At 42.7% G+C, this 22,270-nt stretch overlaps 1 protein-coding gene across 1 annotated transcript in view; it reads right to left on the reverse strand.

The window, feature by feature from the left end:
- pgm5 (phosphoglucomutase 5) overlaps positions 1–20,584 on the reverse strand; it is a 201,782-nt gene extending 181,198 nt beyond the window's left edge. The window contains exon 1 of the mRNA XM_063047659.1: positions 20,185–20,584. Coding sequence (XP_062903729.1) covers positions 20,185–20,442 — 258 coding nt within the window. The 5' untranslated portion in view covers positions 20,443–20,584. The remainder of the gene's footprint in view (positions 1–20,184) is intronic.
- Positions 20,585–22,270: the final 1,686 nt, after the last annotated feature.

Consider the following 22,270-nt stretch of genomic DNA (forward strand, 5'->3'; position numbering starts at 1 on the left):
GCCCTTATTAGCTCACCAGTCACCTAAAGGCCCCTGGCTTGCAAATTATCTGCTGAGCTTTCATTCAGTGTAAATGGTGCTAGCATATACAGTTCCAGGCACCACATTAACTGGTAATTGGTTTATCATTGTCATATGTACCAAGATACAGTGACAAGCATTTCTTTGCATTTCATCCAGACAGATCATTCTGTCATTGGGGTAATACAAAAGGGAGAAAAATACAGAATATAGTGTTACTGTTACAGAGGGAGTGCAGTGGAGGTAGACAGACAAAGTGTAAGGATCATGACAAGGCAGATTCAGAGATCAAAAGTTTATTTTATTGTACAAGAGGTCCATTCAAGAGTCTTATAACACTGGAATAGAAGATGTCCTTGAGCCTGCTGGTACGTATTCTCAAGCTTTTGTACCTTCTGCCTGATGAAAGAAGAGGGAAGAGAGGGTGGGAGAGCTCTTTGAATACATTGACTATGTTCCTGAAGCAGCAGAAAGTGTGGACAGAATTAATGCAGGGGGAGGGACTGTTTTTTGTGATGGACTGAGCTGTGTTCACAGTTTTTGGCAGTTCCTTGTAATCTTGTGCCAAACCAAGCAATTGCCAAACCAAGCTGTGATACATCTGGATAGGATCCAGGGAAATCCAAAAGGACATTGGTAGGGACGGAGGAGTTTATTTATGAGGAGAGATTGATGCATTTTGCAGCAAAGAAGTCTGACAGAAGCTATAATCAATGTCATGACAGGCTTAGATGGCTTGAATGGAATGGAATTATTTTCCTTAGCAAGATGATTAAAGAGAAGAGGATTTAGATTTAGAGACACTAGAAGTACTGCAGATGCTGGAAATCTGGTACAACACACATAAAGCACTGGAGGAACTCAGTAGATCAGGCAGCATCTATGAAGGAAAATGAACAACGGACATTTCAGGCCGAGACCCTCCATCAAGACCAAAATGAAAGGAGGCAGAAGCCAGAACAGAATGGTGGGGGTGGGGGGAGGAGAAGAGTAAGGCCACAAGTTAGCAGGTGTTAGGTGAATCCAGGTGAGATGGGGAGGCAGGAATGTCGGGTTGGGGAGGATGCGTAAGGGAATGATGTGAGAAGCTGGGAGGTGATAGGTGGAATAAGCAAAGGGCTGAACTTGGTGGAAACTGATGGGAAAGGACTGTACACCATTGAATAAAGTGAAGGAGGTGGGAAACCAGAGGGAGAAAGTTGCAGATGACAGACAGGCTGTGAGGGTAGAGGAGAGGAAAGAGATGGACTAATTGGGACAGAACGATAAGGGAAAACAAAAGGCAGGGGAAAACAGAGGATAGTGGTTACCAGAAGTTAACTAACCATTGCCATCTGTGGTTTTGAGGCATTATGGTGCAGGAGGTGCATTTAACAAGCATCTGAATTAGCATGTAATATGTCATAATCTAGAGGGTTGCAGACAGGAGCTGGGGTGCAGGATGTGTGCTGAGAGCTTTGTCTGTTGTCACGAAACAAGTGATGAGTAGCTTCCTCTAATATCTTTGATTCCATAATTCTTGCCTTTTGTTCTTGCAGAGAGCCTGCATAACTGATTGCTTCAAATGTTCAACGGGGGACAAACCCCTGCCTTCAAAGTAGTTAATGGAGATTTATGAGCTGATTGTAAATGCTGACACTTTTCACTTTCCATCACTTTGAAAAGTAAAAATAATATATCATAAGCAACACAAATTATAATGAGTTTGTTGATTTTAACCTTGTCACACATTAGCTAACTCACAATTAAATGCTGGAACAGCATACCAACATCATCATTTATGTTTCACTTCCTCAAGAAGTCCACACAACTCATCACCTCTTATCTTTGAATGCTTGAGCCTATGTCCTATTTTTAAAATCAACATTCTTAGCTTTGCAACTGTCTGTGACCTCAAGTAAGATTCTCACAAACCAAAACTGTCCCCAAATGTGCAAAATAGAAACATAAAAAAAGTTAGGATTTTGCTTAGGACCATTCTACTTTTTTATATGAAAATGATGACTCTCCACGTACACACTCCACAAACATGTTAATGCCTTTATGTGCAGAAATCTCTTTGGCTTCTTCAATATATTTCATGATTTGGCCTCCGGTGCCTTCTTTGGTAGGGAATTCCACTGCATGTTTATTACACTTTGAGTGAAAAAAATAGTCGTTATTCTGGTCCTAAATGTCACAACTTGTGATTGTGACTCCTGGTCTCAGACATAGCAGCCAGGGAAAGATCTTCCTCATGTCTAGCCTGTTGAGATCTCTCATTCTACTGAATTCTGTTGAACATGGGCATAATTGACCTATTTTCTCCTTATACAACAATTAAGCCATGCCAGGAATCAGTATGGTGAATATTTCTTGCTTTCCCTATATGGCAAGTGTACTTTTTTTCCAAACCTTCACACAATACTACAGGTGTGATCACCATAAAACCCTGTATGATTCTATTAAAGCATTCTTAGTCCTGGACTTGAAACTCACTTTTCAAATCACTAGCAACCTTCCTGACCCCTTCACACCAAGATGGTGATCAACATACTCACTTTCTTAGGTGTCTAAGAAGATTTGGAATGTCCATGAGGATTCACTCAAGCTTATGCATATGTGCTATAGATAGGCTGGATCTCAGCCTGGTATAGCAACTGCTCTGCCTTTGATTGATTGAACCTACAGAATGTGGTAAACATTGCCCCAGCCATCACAGGCTCATCATTTCCTTCCACCCAGTCCACCTTCATGATGCATTGTGTCAGGAAGACTAATAGTTTCATCTGCCACTTCTTGTACTTTTATTTCTACCTCTGTTGGTTACTCTGCTACAGTGCCTACAAAGAGTATTCCTCCCCCCTTGGAAGTTTTCATGTTTTATTGTTTTACAACATTGAATCACAGTGGATTTCATTTCGCTTTTCTGACACTGATCTACAGAAAAAGACTCTTTCATGTCAAAGTGAAAGCAGATGTAACACCCTGGTAAAGGTTTTATTGCTAATGCTGTAGGGTATTTCATGTAATGGTCTTTCTGTAGACGCAGTGTTTGGATTGCTGTTAAAGATAAGGGACACTTAGGAATGTGGGTGATCCAATCAGGAGAGTGGAATGAGGAGAAGGTTCTAGGGAAGGCTGAAGAAGTGACTTTTGTGACTGACACCAGTGTGGGTCGAGGGCTTTGTTCGGAGGGAGATCAGGAGAGAAGACGCTGGAGACAACCAGCCATTGAATTTGTTCTGGTGGGAATGCACGATTCGATGGAGTCCAAGGAGCAGAAGTCTACCAAGGATCAGTGAATATGGCTTTCCGAAGATTTGAGCTCCAACGTGGCACATCAGTAATTATAATGGGCCCCTTTTTGTTTTTTTTCTATCTTTTCTTTACTAACTCTTTGGTTAAGTTAGCATTCATAAATATACTTTATTTATAATTGTATGCAGTGTACGATCTGTTATTTCATGCCAACAGGTGATTGCTGGGGGAAAGTTAATCACATAGCATTCATACAAACCGAAGTTTGGGTGGGTGAGATATTCCAACCTCATGGATTTGGCAGGACCAAAGTCATATACACCCTAGAAATACGAAGCCTGAGAAAGGTGGGTTTCTCGCAGCGGAGTCCAGTGCTGTTAACAAGGGACTAACAAGCTGCATTTCCAAAGACGCTCAGTAAAAAGGGGTTTCATTGTGGGGGCTCATCTGGGACTGAGTTTGTTGGCTGCTGTGTGATTGCCCTTAGTGTTGATTAAGCAGGTTTGTGTTTAAGCCTGTGTTAAACTATTGTTTGGGAAAGTGGTTAAGATACGTGGTTATGAATGCTGCAGGGATTAAGCATTGGTGCAGTTCAAAGAGATTACCCATAATTAACGCTTGTGTTCTGAGCAGAGTGGATATCCACAGCCCAGAGATTTAGTTGATTAGGGTTTTAAGTACCGTTAAAGCATTAGGAAATGTTACATTCATGGAGCGGCAATTTGACCAAGCAGTGGGCAAAGATTTTGTTTTAGTTCAGACCAGCAGTGAGGTCATGGGAGTGGATCTGCCTGATACGATTGGGGCCACAGGAGAGGCAGAGCCATGGGCAGTCCGTACCTTCAGAGAGGAGGGGAATGTAGGTGAGGGTGCTGAACTGGAAGCCGAATTTCCCATAGCTGAGGGCGGTGACTATGAAGACAAGTTGCTCTCATTTCTGCGGAGTGAGGGGCAGGAGTGGTCTGATGTGGAAGTTCTAATGAGTTCTCCATTGAGGGGGAATATTCTGAGTTGGTAACAGACGTTACATCCCTGGTGGATAAATGGCAAAGTGCATCAGCGGAGAGTCAAAGTTATCGTAGGCTAGGAATGTTCTTGGGAGTGAAGCCCACGCCCGCGGAGGAGGGGGAATATGAGACTTGGGTGGAGCAGACATCTCAGATGCTGAAAGAGTTGCAGTGCTCTGATAATATGAAAAGACAGCGCCAGGTAGAGAGTCTAAAAGGTCCAATGGCTGAGGTGGTGAGGTCCTTAAAGGCAGAGAACCCCTTTCCAACTTTCATGGGCTACATGCATGCGCTAGGGAGCATTTTCAGCACAACAGGAAGCCCACTAGAGCTTAGGGCAGGGATTAGGAGCACGTTTCAGGACAAGGGTGAGAAATCTTTGGCCTACGTTTTTAGGCTAGAGAGACAGCTGCATTGCTTGCAGCCTACAGGGGCCATCTAACTGCCTGAGGTGAATCAATTAAGGATGGACCAAGTAGCGAAGTCACAGTCACAGGGCATGATCGCTTTCAGTCTCCAAATGTCTCATAAGACGTGCACTCCTCCCTCATTTGTTGAGCTGATCAGAGAAGTAAGAAAGGAGGAAAACACGATGGAGGAGAGGGAGGGCTCTATCAACAGACTATGGTCCTTGGTAGTAGTCCCTGTGGCTGAAGTGACCCCTGATGTACCGCAAATGGAAGTGTTACAGGAGTTCATGGGAGATTTTAGAGCTGGGGTATCTTGGTTGTTATTGGCAGGTGCTGCCATTAAGCATGCCGAAGCACTGGGAGCCATACTAATGGGACATACTAAGCCAAGGACTGCTTTTAAAGGGGTCCCTTGAAAAGGGGAGCAACCGGTATTGTCTGTCACAACAGGCTAGTGGGAGTTTGCAAGGAGAGAGCTGGAGAGAGCTTTCTGAAAACCTTGTCCATTCACCTGGTGTTCAGAGCTGCTTTTAAGGAAGTGCAAGCCCATCCTAGGCTGAATGATGAGCAGAAACAAGGAACTGTGTGGTACACCCACTCCAAACTCGTCCTGTTACGCCTTGGGGAAGTAGCTAGAGTGATGGGAAACCCCAAATTTCCCAGTATGCCTGACGCTGAGGCTATCCTGGTGGATGCTCTGGAGGACCACAGAGAAATTCACGCTTACCTGTTGGGGAACTGGTGAGGCCCGACCTGCAGAAGCCATTGGTTGTACAGGTAAACGGTATGATAGTGATTGTCAGGAACACCTCGGAGACAGAGGTCACCCTCAGGTGGGGAATGCTGGTGGCATGACATTTTTCGGTGACTGTGATGTCTAGTTTTCCTGTGAGACGAGTAGAAGAGAAACCATCTCCTAGAAAGGGAAACTTGACAGGCCAAGTCATTCAACTTTGGTGACTCCCAGTACCTGGAGGCTGGAAAAGGAGATTGACAGAGAAGATGTTGAAGTTTGAAGATGTCTTTTCTACTGACGAGTTTGATGTGGGTTGTTGCAAGGGTACTTGCCACACCATCTGAGTGACAGAGGACACCCCATTCAGAGAAAGGTCTCAGTGACTGGCACCCATGGAGGGGGAGGACATTCAGCAGCATCTGCGGAAGCTGGGATTATCACTGACTTCAGGAGACCTTATGCGTCCCCATAGCGATAGTGAGGAAGAAGAATGAGAAGAATGTGTATTGATTATCGGATACCGAACCAACACTCTGTCCCCAACCAGCAAACTGTTCTGAGGATTGAGGATGCACTGGGCTGCCTCAGTGGGGTGAAATTGTTCAGTGTGCTGGACCTGAGGAGAGGGTATTATCAGATACCCATCAGTGAAGCTGACGGCATTTGGATTCTTTCTGTTTGAAAGGATGCCCCGGGACACATCAGGAGCTCCAGCTACTGTCCAGCATGTCATGGAGAAAACTGGTGGGGATAGGAATCTGCTTGAGGTGCTGGTGTAAATGCATGCTCTTCCACCCTGGAAGAGCATGAGATGAGGCTACTGAAGGTGTTTGGCTGCCTGAAAGTTGAAGGGTTAAAACTAACACTGGACAAGTGCCAGTTTTGCAAGACACCTGTCAACTATGTTGGACACACAGTCTCATGGAACAGAGAAGCTACGGATTGTCAAAGATAAAGACAGTAACCACAATGGCCAATGCCCAAGAATGTGAGCACTCTACGCTCATTTTTTGGATTTTGTGGGAACTACCGGAGGTTCAAGAAGGACTACTCCAGAGTGAGTCAACCTTTGTATCAGCTTCTGTGTGGTTACCTTCCATGGGGGAAGAACGGGAGGAGGACGAAAGGGGAAGGTGCTAAAGTTTCTCTTAGCCCTTCAAAGCCTTTTGGAGCAAAATGGGATGCAAAATGTGAAGAGCCTTTTCAGTTGCAGAAGGAGCTGCTGATGAAAGCATCTGTGTTGGCTTTTGCAAACCCCCAATTGTCCAATGTATTGCATACAGTTGCCAGCCAAGAGGGCTATATCAGGATCAGAGTGAACTTATATCCTGACTTCAGCGAAATTGGATGCCACAGACCAGCGTTGATTGGTGACATTGTCTGCCTATGATTTCAGCCATATGTTCCAGCCGGGGAGTCTGACCACTGATGTGAGTGCATTGTCCCAATGTGTGCATGAAGAGCTGGAAGTGGACGGAAAGAGGAAGAGCATTTCTGCACCTGGAGTTAAAGTTATGTGCCAGTTTCCCATCACGGGGAAGTCAGAAGCAAGACAAGGGCAGGATCGAGCTGTGGATCTTTTGGAAGCCTCTGGTTGTGCTATCCCACAAGCTTACTGTAACCTGACCACTCTGAATACAAAGCAATTGCCTGAGTTGAGTCCAGGGGAAGCGACCGCCGCTCAGTGAGATGACCCTTGTATGGGTACCGTTTTGTCAGCTGTTGTGAAAGGGGATATTGCCCAAGCTGAAAAGATGAAATACCCTGCCATATCTCTACTGCTGAGATAATGGAACAAACTGGAGTTGAGGAACCAGATTCTATACCAGGTCACGTCTCCTCCAGACAGGCTTTAGCATTCCAGTTGGTTCTGCCTGAGAAGTATTGGAGGACTGTTCTGAAGTCACTTCATGATGATTCAGGTCATTTGGGGTTTGACAAAACCCATGGTTTGGTCCAGGATCGGTTCTACTGGCCCCAAATGAAGACTGAGTCTGAAGAGTACTGTAAGTCGTGCATTCAATGCATTTGGAGGAAGATGCTGGCTACAAGGGTTGCTCCCTTATCCCATTTACAGAGTGCGAGGCCACTTGATCTGGTATGTATGGATTCCCTCTCCATAGAGCCTGAAATCCAGCAACATGGCAAATGTCTTGGTTATTACTGATCACTACACCAGATATGCTCAAGCCTTCCCTACAAAGAGTCAGAGGGCATCCACCATGGCCGGTGTTATGAGAAAAGTATTTTGTTCATTATGGCCTTTCCAGATAGGTACATAGCAATCAGGGAAGGGATTTTGAGAGGAGGCTCATACATGAGTTACTGAGCATCCTTGGAGTTGGGAAGTCGAGGACTGCGCCTTATCACACCTCAGGGTGATCTCCAGCTGCGAGGTTCAACTGAACATATGCTCAAAACCTTGGAGATCAGCAAGAAGAACAAATGGAGTCAGCATATTGGGCATTTGGTCACTGCTACAACTGTACACAGAATGAAGCTACTGGATACTCGCCATATTGTTTGATGTTTTGGTGCGAAGCAAGATTGCCTGTGGACCACAAACAAGAGAAAATCTGCAGATGCTGGAAATCCAAATAACATATACAACATGCTGGAGGAACTCAGCAGGCCAGGCAGCATCTCTGGAAAAGAGTACAAGAGTCCTGCTGAAGGGTCTCGACCCAAAATGTCAACTGTACCCTTTTCCATCGATGCTGCCTGGCCTGCTGAGTTCCTCCAGTATTTTGTGTGTGTGGCCTGTTGACCTTGTTTTGGGATTGGTGGGGAAGATTTGCCACAGAAGACCTATCTTACATATGTGTCTGACTTGAGGAGGAGATTGCAAAAGGCTTAGAAACTAGCAGAGGTCTCTGTTACCAAGCAGAACCAAGGAAATAGAGGAGATATGATCAAAAGATTAGGTTCCAACTGATGCCTGGAGACAGAGTTCTCATAAAGAATTTGGGGCTACTAGGGAAGTATAAACTGGTTGACCTTTGGGTGGCCACACTTTATGTATGGAGAGTCAGATGCCAAACGTACCAGTTTTCTGGGTGAAACCAGAGGATGAGGATGGACCTGTCAAGATTCTCCATCTGAACCATGTTCTACCTCTGGGACAAGAGGTACTTGTTGACCCAGAGACTGACATGGACCCTACACCTAGTAAGAGCACTTTGCAGTGATGTGGGAGAACAGGACAAGCAGTGGAGAGGCCTGGAACAGACTTAACCGCTGAATGCTGTACGGACTCAGAGGATGAGGAAATGGGGGTGTTGTATATGCTACCCTATGCAAAGTCCCCAATAACTGACGAAGAAATTCCCAAAACCTCCCCATGCTGATGCGGGTGAAACGGGGGCGGGGGGGAAGCATTAGCAGTAGACAGGCAGGCTTGCAGCTGAACAATGAAGAGAGACTGGACTCCAAAGTAACTGGGAATGAAACTGAGCTCAGCCAAATGACAGGGAACCTGAGTTGCCGGAAGGGACGAGTAATGGACAGGGGAGGCCTCTCCACATAGACAGGAAAGATCCAAGGGAGTGTCTGAAACTGAAGAAGTAGATGATGGGATTACGGATGTCTCAGCGAATCAGGAAACCCCCAGGCAGGTTGGCCTATGTTGCATTGGGAAAACAAAGTATTGTGTCTATTCCCCTAGTGAGACATGTCACTACCATTTACAAATGGATTGGAGACCCTGATATCACAAAATTCCTTTGAAAATTGTGTTATTAATGTGGGGATGATAAATTTCAAAGTCATGAGGAGATGACTATTTTTGGTGGCGGAGGGAGAGTGTTATTGCTAAGCTTTTTACTGCTAATGCTGTAGGGTAGTTCATGCAGTGGTCTTTCCGTAGAAGCAGTGTTTGGGTTGCTGTTAAAGATAAAGGATGCTTATGAACGTGGGTCATCCAATCATGAGAGTGGAATAGGGAGAAGGTTCTAGAGAAGACTGGGGGAGCAGCTTTGTGGCTGACATGGTGTGGGTCCAGGGCTTTGTTCGGTGGGAGATGAGGAGAAAATACGGTGGAGAGAACTGGCCATATGATTCAATCTGGTGAGAATGTGTGACTTGATGTAGCCCAAAGCGCAGAGGTCTACTGAGGATTGGTGAATATGGCTTTTGGAAGATTTGAGCTCCAATGTGTGCACATTTTTTAAAAATTTTTTTATTCAATTTTCAAATTTAATTACATAGAATAATATCTATCCTCCCCCCTCCCCTTAACCCTTCCCCCCGTAACATACCCCTACCTAAAAAAAAAACAGAAAAGAAAGAAAGAAAGAAAGAGAGAGAGAAAGAAAGACTGCCTGGATATTGGAAGGTCTCCACATGCTCCATGGGATTCAAAATAAACTTAATATATGTATTTGTTTCTTTCCCCAAAGGACCAACACATTTGACTGAGTAATTATAATGGGCTCTCTTTGGTTTTTTTCTTTCTTTTCTTTACTAAATCTTTGGTTAAGTTAACATTCATAAATATCCTTCCTTTATAATGGTATGCAGTGTATGATCTGTTATTTCATGCTGACAGGCGATTGCTGGGGGGAAGTTAATCATAAGCATTCACACAATCTGGGGTTTGGGTGGGCAAGGCATCCCAACCTCACAGATATACTGGGGCCAAAGTCGTATACATCCTAGAGTATGAAGCCTGAGAAAGGTGGGTTTCTCACCTGGCTGTTAGCGAGGGGTAACGAGCTGCATTTCCAGAGATGCCCAGTAGAAAGGGGTTTCACATAGCTCTACAAAGTGATCTAGATTAATTACAAATATAAAACACAAAATAATTGATTGCATAAGTATTCACCACCCACCCCCTTTAATATGACCCATCAAATCATTACTGGTACAGCCATTTGGTTTTAGAAGTCATATAATTAGTTAATGGAGATTTGTTTTTGGAGACCTGCGTGCAATCAAGGTGTTTCAATCGATTGTAGTAAAATTACACCTGTATCTGGTCAGTATCCTGGCAAAAACTACACCATGAAGACAAAAGAACACTCCAAGCAACTCCACGAAAAAGTTATTGAAAAGCACAAGTCGGGAGAAGGATACAAGAACACTTCCAAGTCACTGATTATCCCTTGGAATACAGTTAAGTCAATCATCAAGAAATGGAAAGAATATCGTACAGCTGTAAATCTGCCTAGAGCAGGCTTTCCTCAAAAACTGAGTGACCGTGCAAGAAAGGAGGCCACCAAGAGAACTATAGCAATTGTGGAGGAGTTACAAGCTTCAGTGGCTGAGACAGGAGAGAATGGGCATACGACAACTGTTACCTAGGTAATTCGCCAGCTGAAGCTTTATGGGAGAGGGGCAAAGAGAAAGTCACTGCTGAAAAATACTTAGGTGAAATCTTGACAAGAGTTTGCTAGAAGGCATGTGTGAGCTCTGATTCCACATCCCATTCCCATTCTGACATGTCTATCCACGGCCTCCTCTACTGTAAAGATGAAGTCACACTCAGGTTGGAGGAACAACACCTTATATTCCGTCTGGGTAGCCTCCAACCTGATGGCATGAACATTGACTTCTCTAACTTCCGCTAAGGCCCCACCTCCCCCTCGTACCCCATCTGTTACTCATTTTTATGCACACATTCTTTCTCTCACTCTCCTTTTTCTCCCTCTGTCCCTCTGAATATACCTCTTGCCCATCTTCTGGGTCACCCCCCCCCCCATCTTTCTTCCCGGACCTCCTGTCCCATAATCCTCTCGTATCCCCTTTTGCCTATCACCTGTCCAGCTCTCAGCTCTATCCCTCCCCCTCCTGTCTTCTCCTATCATTTTGCATCTCCCCCTCCCCCTCCAGCTTTCAAATCCCTTACTCACTCTTCCTTCAGTTAGTCCTGACGAAGGGTCTCGGCCTGAAACGTCGACTGCGCCTCTTCCTATAGATGCTGCTTGGCCTGCTGCGTTCACTAGCAACTTTGATGTGTGTTGTGAGCTCTGATGTCAGCTGGAAGAAGTTTCTATAGTCTGATGAAGCCAAAATTGAGCTTTTTGGTCATCAAACTGAACACCACGTTTGGTGGAAGCCAAATACTGCACATTATTAAAAATGCACCATCCTTTCTGTGAAGCATGGAGTTGGCTGCATAATGCTGTGGGGATGCTTCTCTGCAGCAGGCCCTGGAAGGCTTGTGAATGAAGAGGGTAAAATGAATGTAGCAAAATACAGGGAAATTCTGGAGGAAAATATGATGCAGTCTGCAAGACCTCTGCGACTTGGAAGAAGATTTATTTTCCAGCAAGACAGTGACCCCAAGCATAAAACCAAAACTATACAGAAATGGCTTAAAAACAACAAAGTTAATGCCCTGGAGTGGCCAAGTCTGAGTCCAGACCTCAATCCAATTGAGAATTTGTGGCTGGACTTGGAAAGGGCTATTCACTCGTGATTCCCATGCTTGATCAGTTTTGTAAAGAAGAATGGGGGAAAATTGCAGTGTCCAGATGTGCAAAGCTGATAGAGACCTATCCACACAGACTCAAGGCTGCAATTGCTGCCAAAGGTACATCTACTAAATACTGACTTGAAGGGGCAGAATACTTGGGCGATCAATTATCTTGTGTTTTATATTTGTAATTTATTTCGATCACTTAGTAGAGATCTGTTTTCACTTTGACACAAAAGGGTCTTTTTCTGTTGATCAGTGCCAAAAAAGCTGAATTAAGTTCACTGTGATTCAATGTTGTAAAACAATAAAACATGTAAAATTCCAAGGTGGGGGGAGGGTGAATATTTTTATAGGTATTATGTTATCACTTGTGTTGTTTAAAATTACTTCAGATTGCACTACAATCTTTGCACCATTTCACTGTTCTACATTTATCAATATGTTTCCTGTTGTATTATTACTACCATTTATACTGTTTACTCGGTATGCTTCATTAGACTCTGGTGTATATGCCTCACCTGGAAGGACTGTTTGGGGCCCTTTATGCTGGTGAGGAAGGAGATGAACGGGCAGGCGTAACATTTCTTCTTCTTGCCAGGAGGGATAGTAGTGGGGAGGAATGAAAGGACAAGGAAAGCATGGAGACAATGATCCCTGTGGAAAGCAGAGAGTGGGGGTGGGGGGAAGGAGGAGGTAATGATGAGCTTGGCGGTAGGATCCTTGAAGATAGTGGAAGCTGTGAGAATGATATGCCAGATTTGAAGGCTCATGGGGTGGTAGGTAAAGGCAAGAGCGACTCGATCCTTATTAAGGCAGAGGGAAGATGGGGTGAGGGCTGATGTCTGGGAAATGGGTGAAGGCAGCATCAATGGTAGAGGAAGCGAAATCAAGTTTTTTAAAAGGAGATCATCTCTAATGTTCTGGAAAAGGATGTCTCACCCGTAACAGATCCAGAAGGAACTGAGAAAAGGGAATGGTACTTTTGCAGGTGACAGTGTGGGAAGATGTTTAGTCAAGGTAGCTGTGTGATTTATTGGTTTATAAAAGTTATCAGTAGACAGTCTAACTCCAGAGGTGAAGACAAAGGGATCAAGAAAGGGGACAGAGGTGTCCAAAATGGACCTAGTGAAACTAAGGGCAGGGCAGAAGTTGGAGACAAAGTTAATGAAATTGATGAGCTCATCACGGGTGCATAAAACAGCATCAATGCAGTTGTCAATGTAGCACAGAAAGAGTTGGGGAGTGATACCAATGCAGGCTTGGAACATGGGCTGTTTCACGTAGCCAGTGGAAAGCTGGGCATGGCTGAGCCCCGTGTCAGCACCCACCTTGTGTTTGGTGAAAGTGAGGGGAGCCGAAAGAGAAATTATAGATTGTCAGGATCAATTCTGGCAGACAGAGGATGGCGATGGTGGAGGGGAGCTGGTTAGGTCTGTTTAGAAAGAAGCAAAGAGTTTCAAGGCCTTCTTTATGGGGAAAAGAAGTGTAGATGGACTGGACATCCATAGTAAAACTGAGGCAATTGGGGGCAAGGGACTGAAATTTGTTGAAGAGATCGAGACCATGTGAAGTGTCGCAGATGTAGGTGGGAAGAGACTGAACCAAGAGATCTAAAATAGAGTTGACACGAGTTCAATGGGGCAGGAACAGGCAGAAACAACGGGCCTAACTGGATAGGTGGGTTTGTAGATCTTGGATAGGAGGTAAAAATGAACAGTATCGGGTATGGGAAATGGATGGGAGATCACCAAAGGTTTGTGATGATGCAGAAGACAATGGCCTGATGGACCTCTCAGGAAGAGGATTTGTAGCTTATTGTCTCATTACTGTTAGTGGGAGCTTGCTGTGTGCAAATTGACTGCCTCTGGTCACTTTTTCCCAGATACTATTGCTATTTCCTGGATTTTCTTTTTTTCATTTACTGATAGATGTTTCTACTTATGGGTGGAAAAGGAAAAGGAAATTCTCTCTTCTCTCCCCTCCCATCAGGCAGAAGATACAAAAGTACACATTGAAGTGTTAACTAGTTGGAGAATTTTCTCCCATTTCTCTATAGGTAAGGATACTTTCCCATCCATTCTTAATTGTATCAGATGTACCTAGATGTATTTTCGTTATTAAATCATAAATAATTGCTATTAAACGCTTCTAGTAGGGATTTAAACCTAAAATGTTCTCTGTAATTTCAGTTTGATGTGGTATTGGAGAAGTAGGTAAAATAACATTCAAAAAGTTTCTAATCTGTAAATATCTGTAAAAATGTGATCTAGGCAAATTATATTTATTAGACAACTGTTCAAAAGACATGAGACAAATATCCATGAATAAATCACAAAAACATTTTATTCCCTTCGTTTTCCATAAAAGAAAAGCTTGATCAATTCTGGATGGTTGGAAAAAAAATTGGATATAATAGGACTTGATGGGATAAATTTATTCAACCCAAAAAATTTACGAAATTGAAACCATATTCATATTGTATGTTTAATTATTGGATTAATCGTTTGTTTATTCAGTTTAGTAAGTGCAAAGGGAAGCGAAGCCCCTAAAATAGAAGCCAATGAGAACCCTTATACAGTCTCGCACTCGAGGTTCACCCATCGTGGACACTGAATTTCATCTAAATCTTGTGTCCAGAACGTTAGATATCGAATATTAATTGCCCGATAATAGAATCTAAAGTTTGGCAATGCCAAACCGCCATCCTTTTTTAATTTCTGTAAATATTTCTTATTTAACTTAGGATTTTTATTCTGCCATATATATGAAGAAATTTTAGAATTAATAATATCAAAAAAGGATTTAGAGATGAAAATTGGTACCGCCTGAAATAGATACAGAAATTTAGGTAAAATAATCATCTTAATAGCATTAATTTGGCCAATCAATGATAAGGACAATGGGAACTATTTAGTAAGCAGTTGTTTAACATGAATTAAGTAGTTGTTTAACATCAATTAAGGGTAAAAAATTAACTTTAAATAGATCCTTATGCTTCTTAGTAATTTTAACACCCAAATAAGTAATATAATCAGTAACCAGTCTAAATGGTGATTGTCTATAGATTGGAACTTGCATATTTAATGGGAAAAGCTCACTCTTATTAAGATTCAATTTATAACCAGAAAAACTACTAAACTAAGCAAGTATTGATATTACTGCAGGGATGGATTTCTCTGGGTTAGAGATATGTAGTAACAGGTCATCTTCAATGTGTGCTAGACACACTTTGATACAATTTAAGGTGTGTCATAGGGCCCATATGTCCAAGGATAAGTTAGCTCATTTTTATTGCCATATAAATCCTGTCTGTGACAGATATAATTCTGAGGTAGCTTATGTTCTGGTCTTGCCCTCTTTTAGAAAAATATTGGAAAGACATTTTTGATATTATCTCAGTAGATTTGCATATTGATTTACAACCTCATCCTATTACTGCAATTTTTGGATTACTAGTGATGGACTCTCATCATTTAACCCCTTCAGCTTGCCATTTGATTGCACTTGCTACATTAGTAGCTAGAAGATCCATTTTATTTAAATGGAAAGATTCTAATCCCCCTACTACATTTCAATGGTTTTCCCAAACTATAACATGTTTAAACTCGGAAAAAATTAGGAGTGGTACTATCAACCCTTCAGTTAAGTTTGAAGAAACTTGGAGGCCATTTATTCAACATTTTCATACGAGATAAGCTGACCTTTTCTGAATCCTTTTCGATAACTTTTTGTTTGTGTATAGAGGAGCAGAGTTAATGACAAATAATGATTTTAACCAATGAAACATGGCAGCCCAGCCTTTATTTTGTCTTGTTTTGTTTTGTTTTTTTTTAGTGTAGGGGGATTTTTTCTTTGCATAAAATTTTTTGAATCTTTTCATGTTCGGTTATTAAGAGATTGGAAGGTTTCACTTACATATATTACTGGGAGTCTGCGTCTGTGTATGTTAACCGTTATTAATGTAATCCCCATCTCTTTGCATCATTATCGTTGTTATGTTTATCAATTTGAAACTTAATAAAAAAGATTGAGAAAGAAGATACAGAACCTGAAAGCAGCTGTCATCAGGCTCAAAGACAGCACCTTCCCACTGTTCTATGACTATTCTACAAACCTCTTGTATGACCAGTACTTCCTTTATACAGAACAACATCTTGGAATAAAAATGAAGTATCTAATCCCTGCACCTCCCACCAGCTAACTTGCATCTAGACAGGCAACCACACCGCAGCCCAGGAATGACAGGGCATCTTCCTGCACTTGTAAACACCGTATCATTTTGCAGTAGTTTTCCTTGCACCCTGAATATTTTCGCTTCTCCTACCTCCCGTCAGGCAGAAGGTGAAAAAGCCTGAAAGCAGGTACCACCAGGCTGAAGACAGCTTTTAGCCCTTTGCTTTAAGACTATTGAATGGAACACTTGTACAAGAAGCTGGATCCTAAATCTCACAATGTGCCTTAACATGACTTTGCACCTTATTGTCGACTTCCACTGCTCTCTCTCTGTAACTGTAACACTATACTCTATGTTGCGTTACTGCATTTCCCTGTACTATGATGTGAAATTACCTGCACAAATGGAATGCAAAACAATGTTTTTATTATACCTTCATAGATGTGACAGTAATAAACCAAATACAGGCAAAGCTACTTGTGAGAATGCTCATGGGCTGTGGTTGATGTAAATATCACAGATGTCTTTCAGTGAAGCTGGAGAAATGCAAGAGTGAGAAATGTCCAGGTAGATATGGTGATGAGGTCAAGTGAAGAAGGACGAGCAAAACCTTGTGTGGATCATAAACAGTGTTAGGCCAAATGACGTGTTTTAGCACTGCATCACCAATCTCCTCACTTAACCTATCGACATCCTCCAACTACCTTTCTTTCATTGACAATTGTGGATATATTACATTTGGCCTCTTCACGCAAGTCATTAATACAATTGGTTAATAAGTGAGGCCCTGCACCAACTTCTGATGCACCTTGACAAATTGGAAACATATTCCCCTTGATAAGAAATAAGAGCCACAGTAGATTGTTCATCCATCTTTCAATGAAAGCATGGCTGATCTGATGTCTGAACTCATCTCCAACTTGATTCCATGTGTCCTTAAAAAGAAATCTATTTCAAGGATTTATAATATACTGAAATAAAGAAATTCCTACTCATCTGAGACTTAACTCATCTTCCTGAGACCACATCTCTGATACTAGATACCCCACCACTGGGGAAGCAATCTTAGCCATCTATTTTATTAAAGAGATACTTTTGTTTCAATGAGATTTCATCATTCTCCTGAACTGCAAAAGTCTGAGGTCCATTCTGATCAATGGTTCCCCCAGAGATCAAGCAAGTGAACATCTGCTGGAAATATATATATCCTTCCCAAAATAAGATGATCATAAGTCAACACAATACTCCAGATGTAGAGTCACTAAATCTTTGTAAAGTTGTGGCAAGAGATCCTTACCCTTGTATTTCATCCACCTTGCAACAGATGTCAACATTCCATTTCTCCTCGTAATATACAAACTGTCATATTACATTCAGCCCTTCACCCAAGTCAATAATATAATTAGTTAATAAATGAAACCCCAGCACTGGCTGATTATGCAGTTGGTCAAAATGGCCCATTTATCCTTCCTCTCTTTCTGTCTGTTTAACTCAATGTGAAGGTTCTTAATCTTTTACTACGTCAAAGATGTGTTATATACGGGGGGGGGGGTGATTGATAAGTTCGTGGCCTAAGGTAAAAGGAGTCAATTTTAGAAAACCTAGCACAATTATTTTTCAACATAGTCCCCTCCTACATTTACACACTTAGTCCAGCGGTCGTAGAGCATACGGATCTTGGACCTCCAGAAAGTGTCCACAGCAGGGGTGATTGATAAGTTCGTGGCCTAAGGTAGAAGGAGATGAGTTATACAGCTCTTGTTACATGCACATGCAGTTCAATTCTTTGCGTGATTATGCAGAAAGTTTGAAGTTAGTAATTCATCTCCTTCTACCTTAGGCCACGAACTTATCAATCGCCCATGATGCGTTATTAACTGATGAGTTATTAACTTCAAACGTTCTGCATAATCACTCAAAGAGTTGAACTGCATGTGCATGTAACGAGAGCTGTATAACTCATCACCCTCTACCTTAAGCCACAAACTTATCAATCACCCCTTCTGTGGACACTTTCTGGAGGTCCAAGATCTGCATGCTCCACGACCGCTGGACTAAGTGCGTAAATGTAGGTTTTCTAAAATTGACTCCTTCTACCTTAGGCCATGAACTTATCAATCACCTAGATACAGTGCATGCTATGTTCCTGATCACTGAATTATGGTGGAACTGGTCTCACTCTAAAACGCAATACCCAGTGGCAGGTTCCAACTTTACCCTACACCATTAGCACCTACACTCAGCGGCTATTATGTTAAGTCCACCTATACACCTGCTCATTAATGCAAATATCTAATCAGCCAATCATGTGGCAGCAACTCAATGCATAAACCGGAGATGGTCAAGAGGTTCAGTTGTTGTTCAGACCAAATATCAGAATGGGGAACAAATGTGATTTAAGTGACTTTAACCATGCAATAATTGCTGGTGCCAGATAGGGTGGTTTGAGTATCTCAGAATCTCCTGGGATTTTCACACACAACAGTCTGCAGAGTTTGCAGAGAATGGTATGAAAAACAAAACAAAAAAATCATTGCATGGCAGTTCTGTGAGCAAAAACACCTTGTTAATGAGAGTTCAGAGTCGAATGGCCAGACTGATTCAAGCTGACAGAAAGCCAACAGTAATTCAAGTAACCTTGCGTAACAACAGTGGTGTGCAGAAGAGCATCTCTGAATGCACAACACGTTGAACCTTGAAGTAGATGAGCTATAGCAGCTGAACACTGCAAAAATAAAGTAAGTTGTCTGCAGAGCTTTTGGTAAGTGGGATCAATACAACAAATTCAAAAACGGTAGAAAAAACATCCATTTCAACTACATCTTTTCCAACTTTCCAAAAAGGAGTTACAGCCATTAAATGTATTTTGAAGTTGAGGTGTGACATTGGTGTGATATTAGCAGACAGTCTGTGCCCAGCATATCCCCATGAAGAGCAGTGTGACAAGGCAAAAATAATAAACCCGATTTCTTGGTTGATCTTCATTTGAGGGATGAATATTGACTAGCTTGCAAATCCCTTGCTTTACTTCAAGATACTGCCAGAGAATTAGAATCCATCTACAAAGGGAAGCTTCTCTGATAATGCAGCAATCCCTCAGCTCTGCACTGGGTGCATCAGCCTAGACTTTGTGCTCATATCTCAAGAGTGAAATTTGAACCCCTGACCTGCATTCTCCACAGCAAGAGAGTGCTACCCAATGAGCCACAGCTGACACCAGTACAAATACCCTTCGGCCAAGGAACGTAGCAATGAATAATTAATCCTTATATCTCATCTGAAGTATAGATCCAGCTCAGCCCAAACCACCCAGGCTCTCTGATTCTGTATGAGTGAAATAAAAAGTATTTTAAAACAATCTGCACAAGTATTTGAATTTCCAAGGCATGGGAGAGTACAGAGCAAGTGCCGGTAAATGGCATTAGAATAAACAAGTGATTGACGAACGAGTTGGGCCGAAGGGCCGGTTTCTGTTCTGTATGACCACAAGGCCGGTCCACTTACACTGGGTCTGTTTGCTGGGTGAATATAGGGAGCCATTCTAAACCAGATTAGAGCCTCCCCTAGTGGTCCAGGAGAAGTGATCAGCGAAACTCCGATGTAAAACCCAGTCAAGTCAGAAGAAACAACAGACCATTTGGGCCGCAGGTCCTGTTTCCGTGCAGTATGAGACCAGATTTCCCTCGGTAATGCACCATTATAGAACGACAATGCTACTCATGGCATCTGTAAAATGAGTGGATAGGATTTGGAGGGGTGGGGGGTGGGTGAGGAATATCTTTTGCAACTCACAGAATTATCAGCTCATTTAACTATAACGCAAATATTGATTCCTGATGTTCAATTAGAAACAGAAACGTTTCAATTCGTTAAATCGCGATTTGAAACGAAAAGAAACAAAGTAGGGGGGAAATTACAAAGTGGCAGAGATTCAAGGGGTAATTTGCACGCCCTCCAATCTCTATGGAATAATGAAGAGTAAATATTCACCTTCATGTCTGTAGGAAATACTCTGGGTGAACCCTACATGCCCCAGAGTGAGAAATTCAAGGGAAAATCTACAGACTATATAGGGAAATTAAGCCTGATAGTAACGCACCATCCTCGTTGTCTTTGCGTCGCATCACCTTATATTGGGATGATAAACTAACAGTTTTTGAAAACTTTCTGCCTCTTACCCCGTTGGCAGCGGCCATCTGCACAATGGTCTCTATCGCGGATCTGCTGAAGTATCGACCATCACTTCCCAAAACCATAGTGCACCCCTGCCGGTCCCTCAGATCTATAGAGGACAGGACACTCTGGATAAAGTTCTGCAGATAGTTCCTCTTGTTTTCGAAGACAGAGGTTTTCTTCCTCAATCCGCTGGTCCCGGGTCTCTGGTCTTCGTAAGGGACGGTCTGGATAGTCACAACAGGGATAGGGTTGTTTTCCATGATCCTCCTGCTCCCCTAATACTGGATGCTGCTGATACGCGTTCACAGACTTTGAACTAGGAGTCGCTAACAACACACACACACACACACACACACACACACACACACATACACATACACACACACATACACGCGGAGTAAAAGAGCAGAGGCGTGGCGATGCTAAGACGTTGCAGTGAGTTACCGCAACGATATAAAAATAGCCCTTACAAGGAAAGCATTGATTTGCGCCAGTGTTGTAACTGGATGCGCTATGTGTGCATTGCAAACAGCCACTTGTTCAGAGGAATCAGCCCCTGTCACTCCAAGCCCAGCCACCTCCTCCATGCATCCAGGGCTGGTTTAAATCTGTCTCCCAACAATTGCAGCACAAGTCATCCCTCGTGTAACGACATTCTGGAATCATCTGTAGACGCTTGTAGCGCGGTTGGAAACAATACACTTTCCCCCCGATTACTGAGAGAGAATAAAGAGTACAAGTAAAAGCTTTGCTAAAGAGAACCCAAGTCTTCATCCTTGTTGGTGTCGGTTGTAGCTCGGGATCTTTCACTATCACATTGGGGTACCGAGGTAGGTTAGACAGAACATTGTGAGGGGCTGATCTATATGCAGCTGGGCAAACGTGTTTTTGTTAAAAAAAAAGAACACCCGTACTTTTCTATGTAATCCTCAAAACATGCTAAATGCGCTTCTGCAGTGCAACAGCTATTGGCAAAAAGTCATGAATAACAGCAATAAACGCATACAAGTGTTTTTAAAGGTTTAAAAATTACTTGTTGTGTATCATATTGTCTTGGATGATTGGCTTTATTATATTTTACTGAATGAAACAAGTACTACTTAAAGCACAATAAATAAAACAGGCCAACATCAAAGTAAATATTTCTTTAAGAAAAACGACAGTGCTACACTTCCAGTCAAACCAACGCTTAAGATTGCTTCTAACACTTGGAACGTTCATATATGAATCAGTGACCAAATTTTGAAAGATACATGGATGAAATGATAGTATAAAACGAAATTGTACGGATGGAGAATTAATTGTGAAATAGAGAGTAGAATGAAAGTGTGGAGAGGCTCACACTGTGTTTCCGAACTTGTAATTGTTCTATGTAGGTAGCCCTTTGGGATTGAGGATGTTTTACTTCAACTGCAGGCTTGTGGGTAATATCGGTCAATGTGGGAACTGTTGCCCTTTGCATAGATGGGGCAGATTGATGAGGTTATGAGGTAGTCTGATTCTCCAGCCAGACAAGTTCTCAGTGCACCTGATGTTTCTCCTCAGCGTTCTCCAGACCATCCAGAATGGGGGAGATATGGTAGTTCAGCGGTTGGCACAGTGGTTTTACAGTATCAATGATCACCTATTGGAGCTCGATTCCTGCTGCTGTCTGTAAGGAATTTGTGTTTTCTTCTCATGACCACACGGATTTCCTCTGGGTGCCCTGGTTTCCTTCCACACTCCCAAGACGTACTGTTAAGGTTAGGCTTAGTGAGTTGTGGGCACGCTATGTTGGCACCAGAAGCGTGGCGACACTTGCGTGCTGCCCTAGCGCAATCCTTGCCGATTTGATTTGATGCAAATGATGCACTTCTTTATGTTTCAATGTACATGTGACAAATAAAACTTATCTTTAAAAAAGAATGCTCCTTTTCCATGGTCATGGGACAGAGGTTCGCAGGAGTTAGCAGAGATGTCATATTTATTCAAGCAGGCTTTGACACATCCTTGGATCTTTTCCATGGTTTGTTTTAGTAATCCCTTCCCATGACAGAGTTCAGAGAGTCCATTTCCAGAGACGGGGATCAGTAAGTGAGTGATGTAGCC

The sequence above is a fragment of the Mobula hypostoma genome, chromosome 5 (genome assembly GCF_963921235.1).
Source record: "Mobula hypostoma chromosome 5, sMobHyp1.1, whole genome shotgun sequence".
Classification (NCBI taxonomy): Eukaryota; Metazoa; Chordata; class Chondrichthyes; order Myliobatiformes; family Myliobatidae; genus Mobula; species Mobula hypostoma.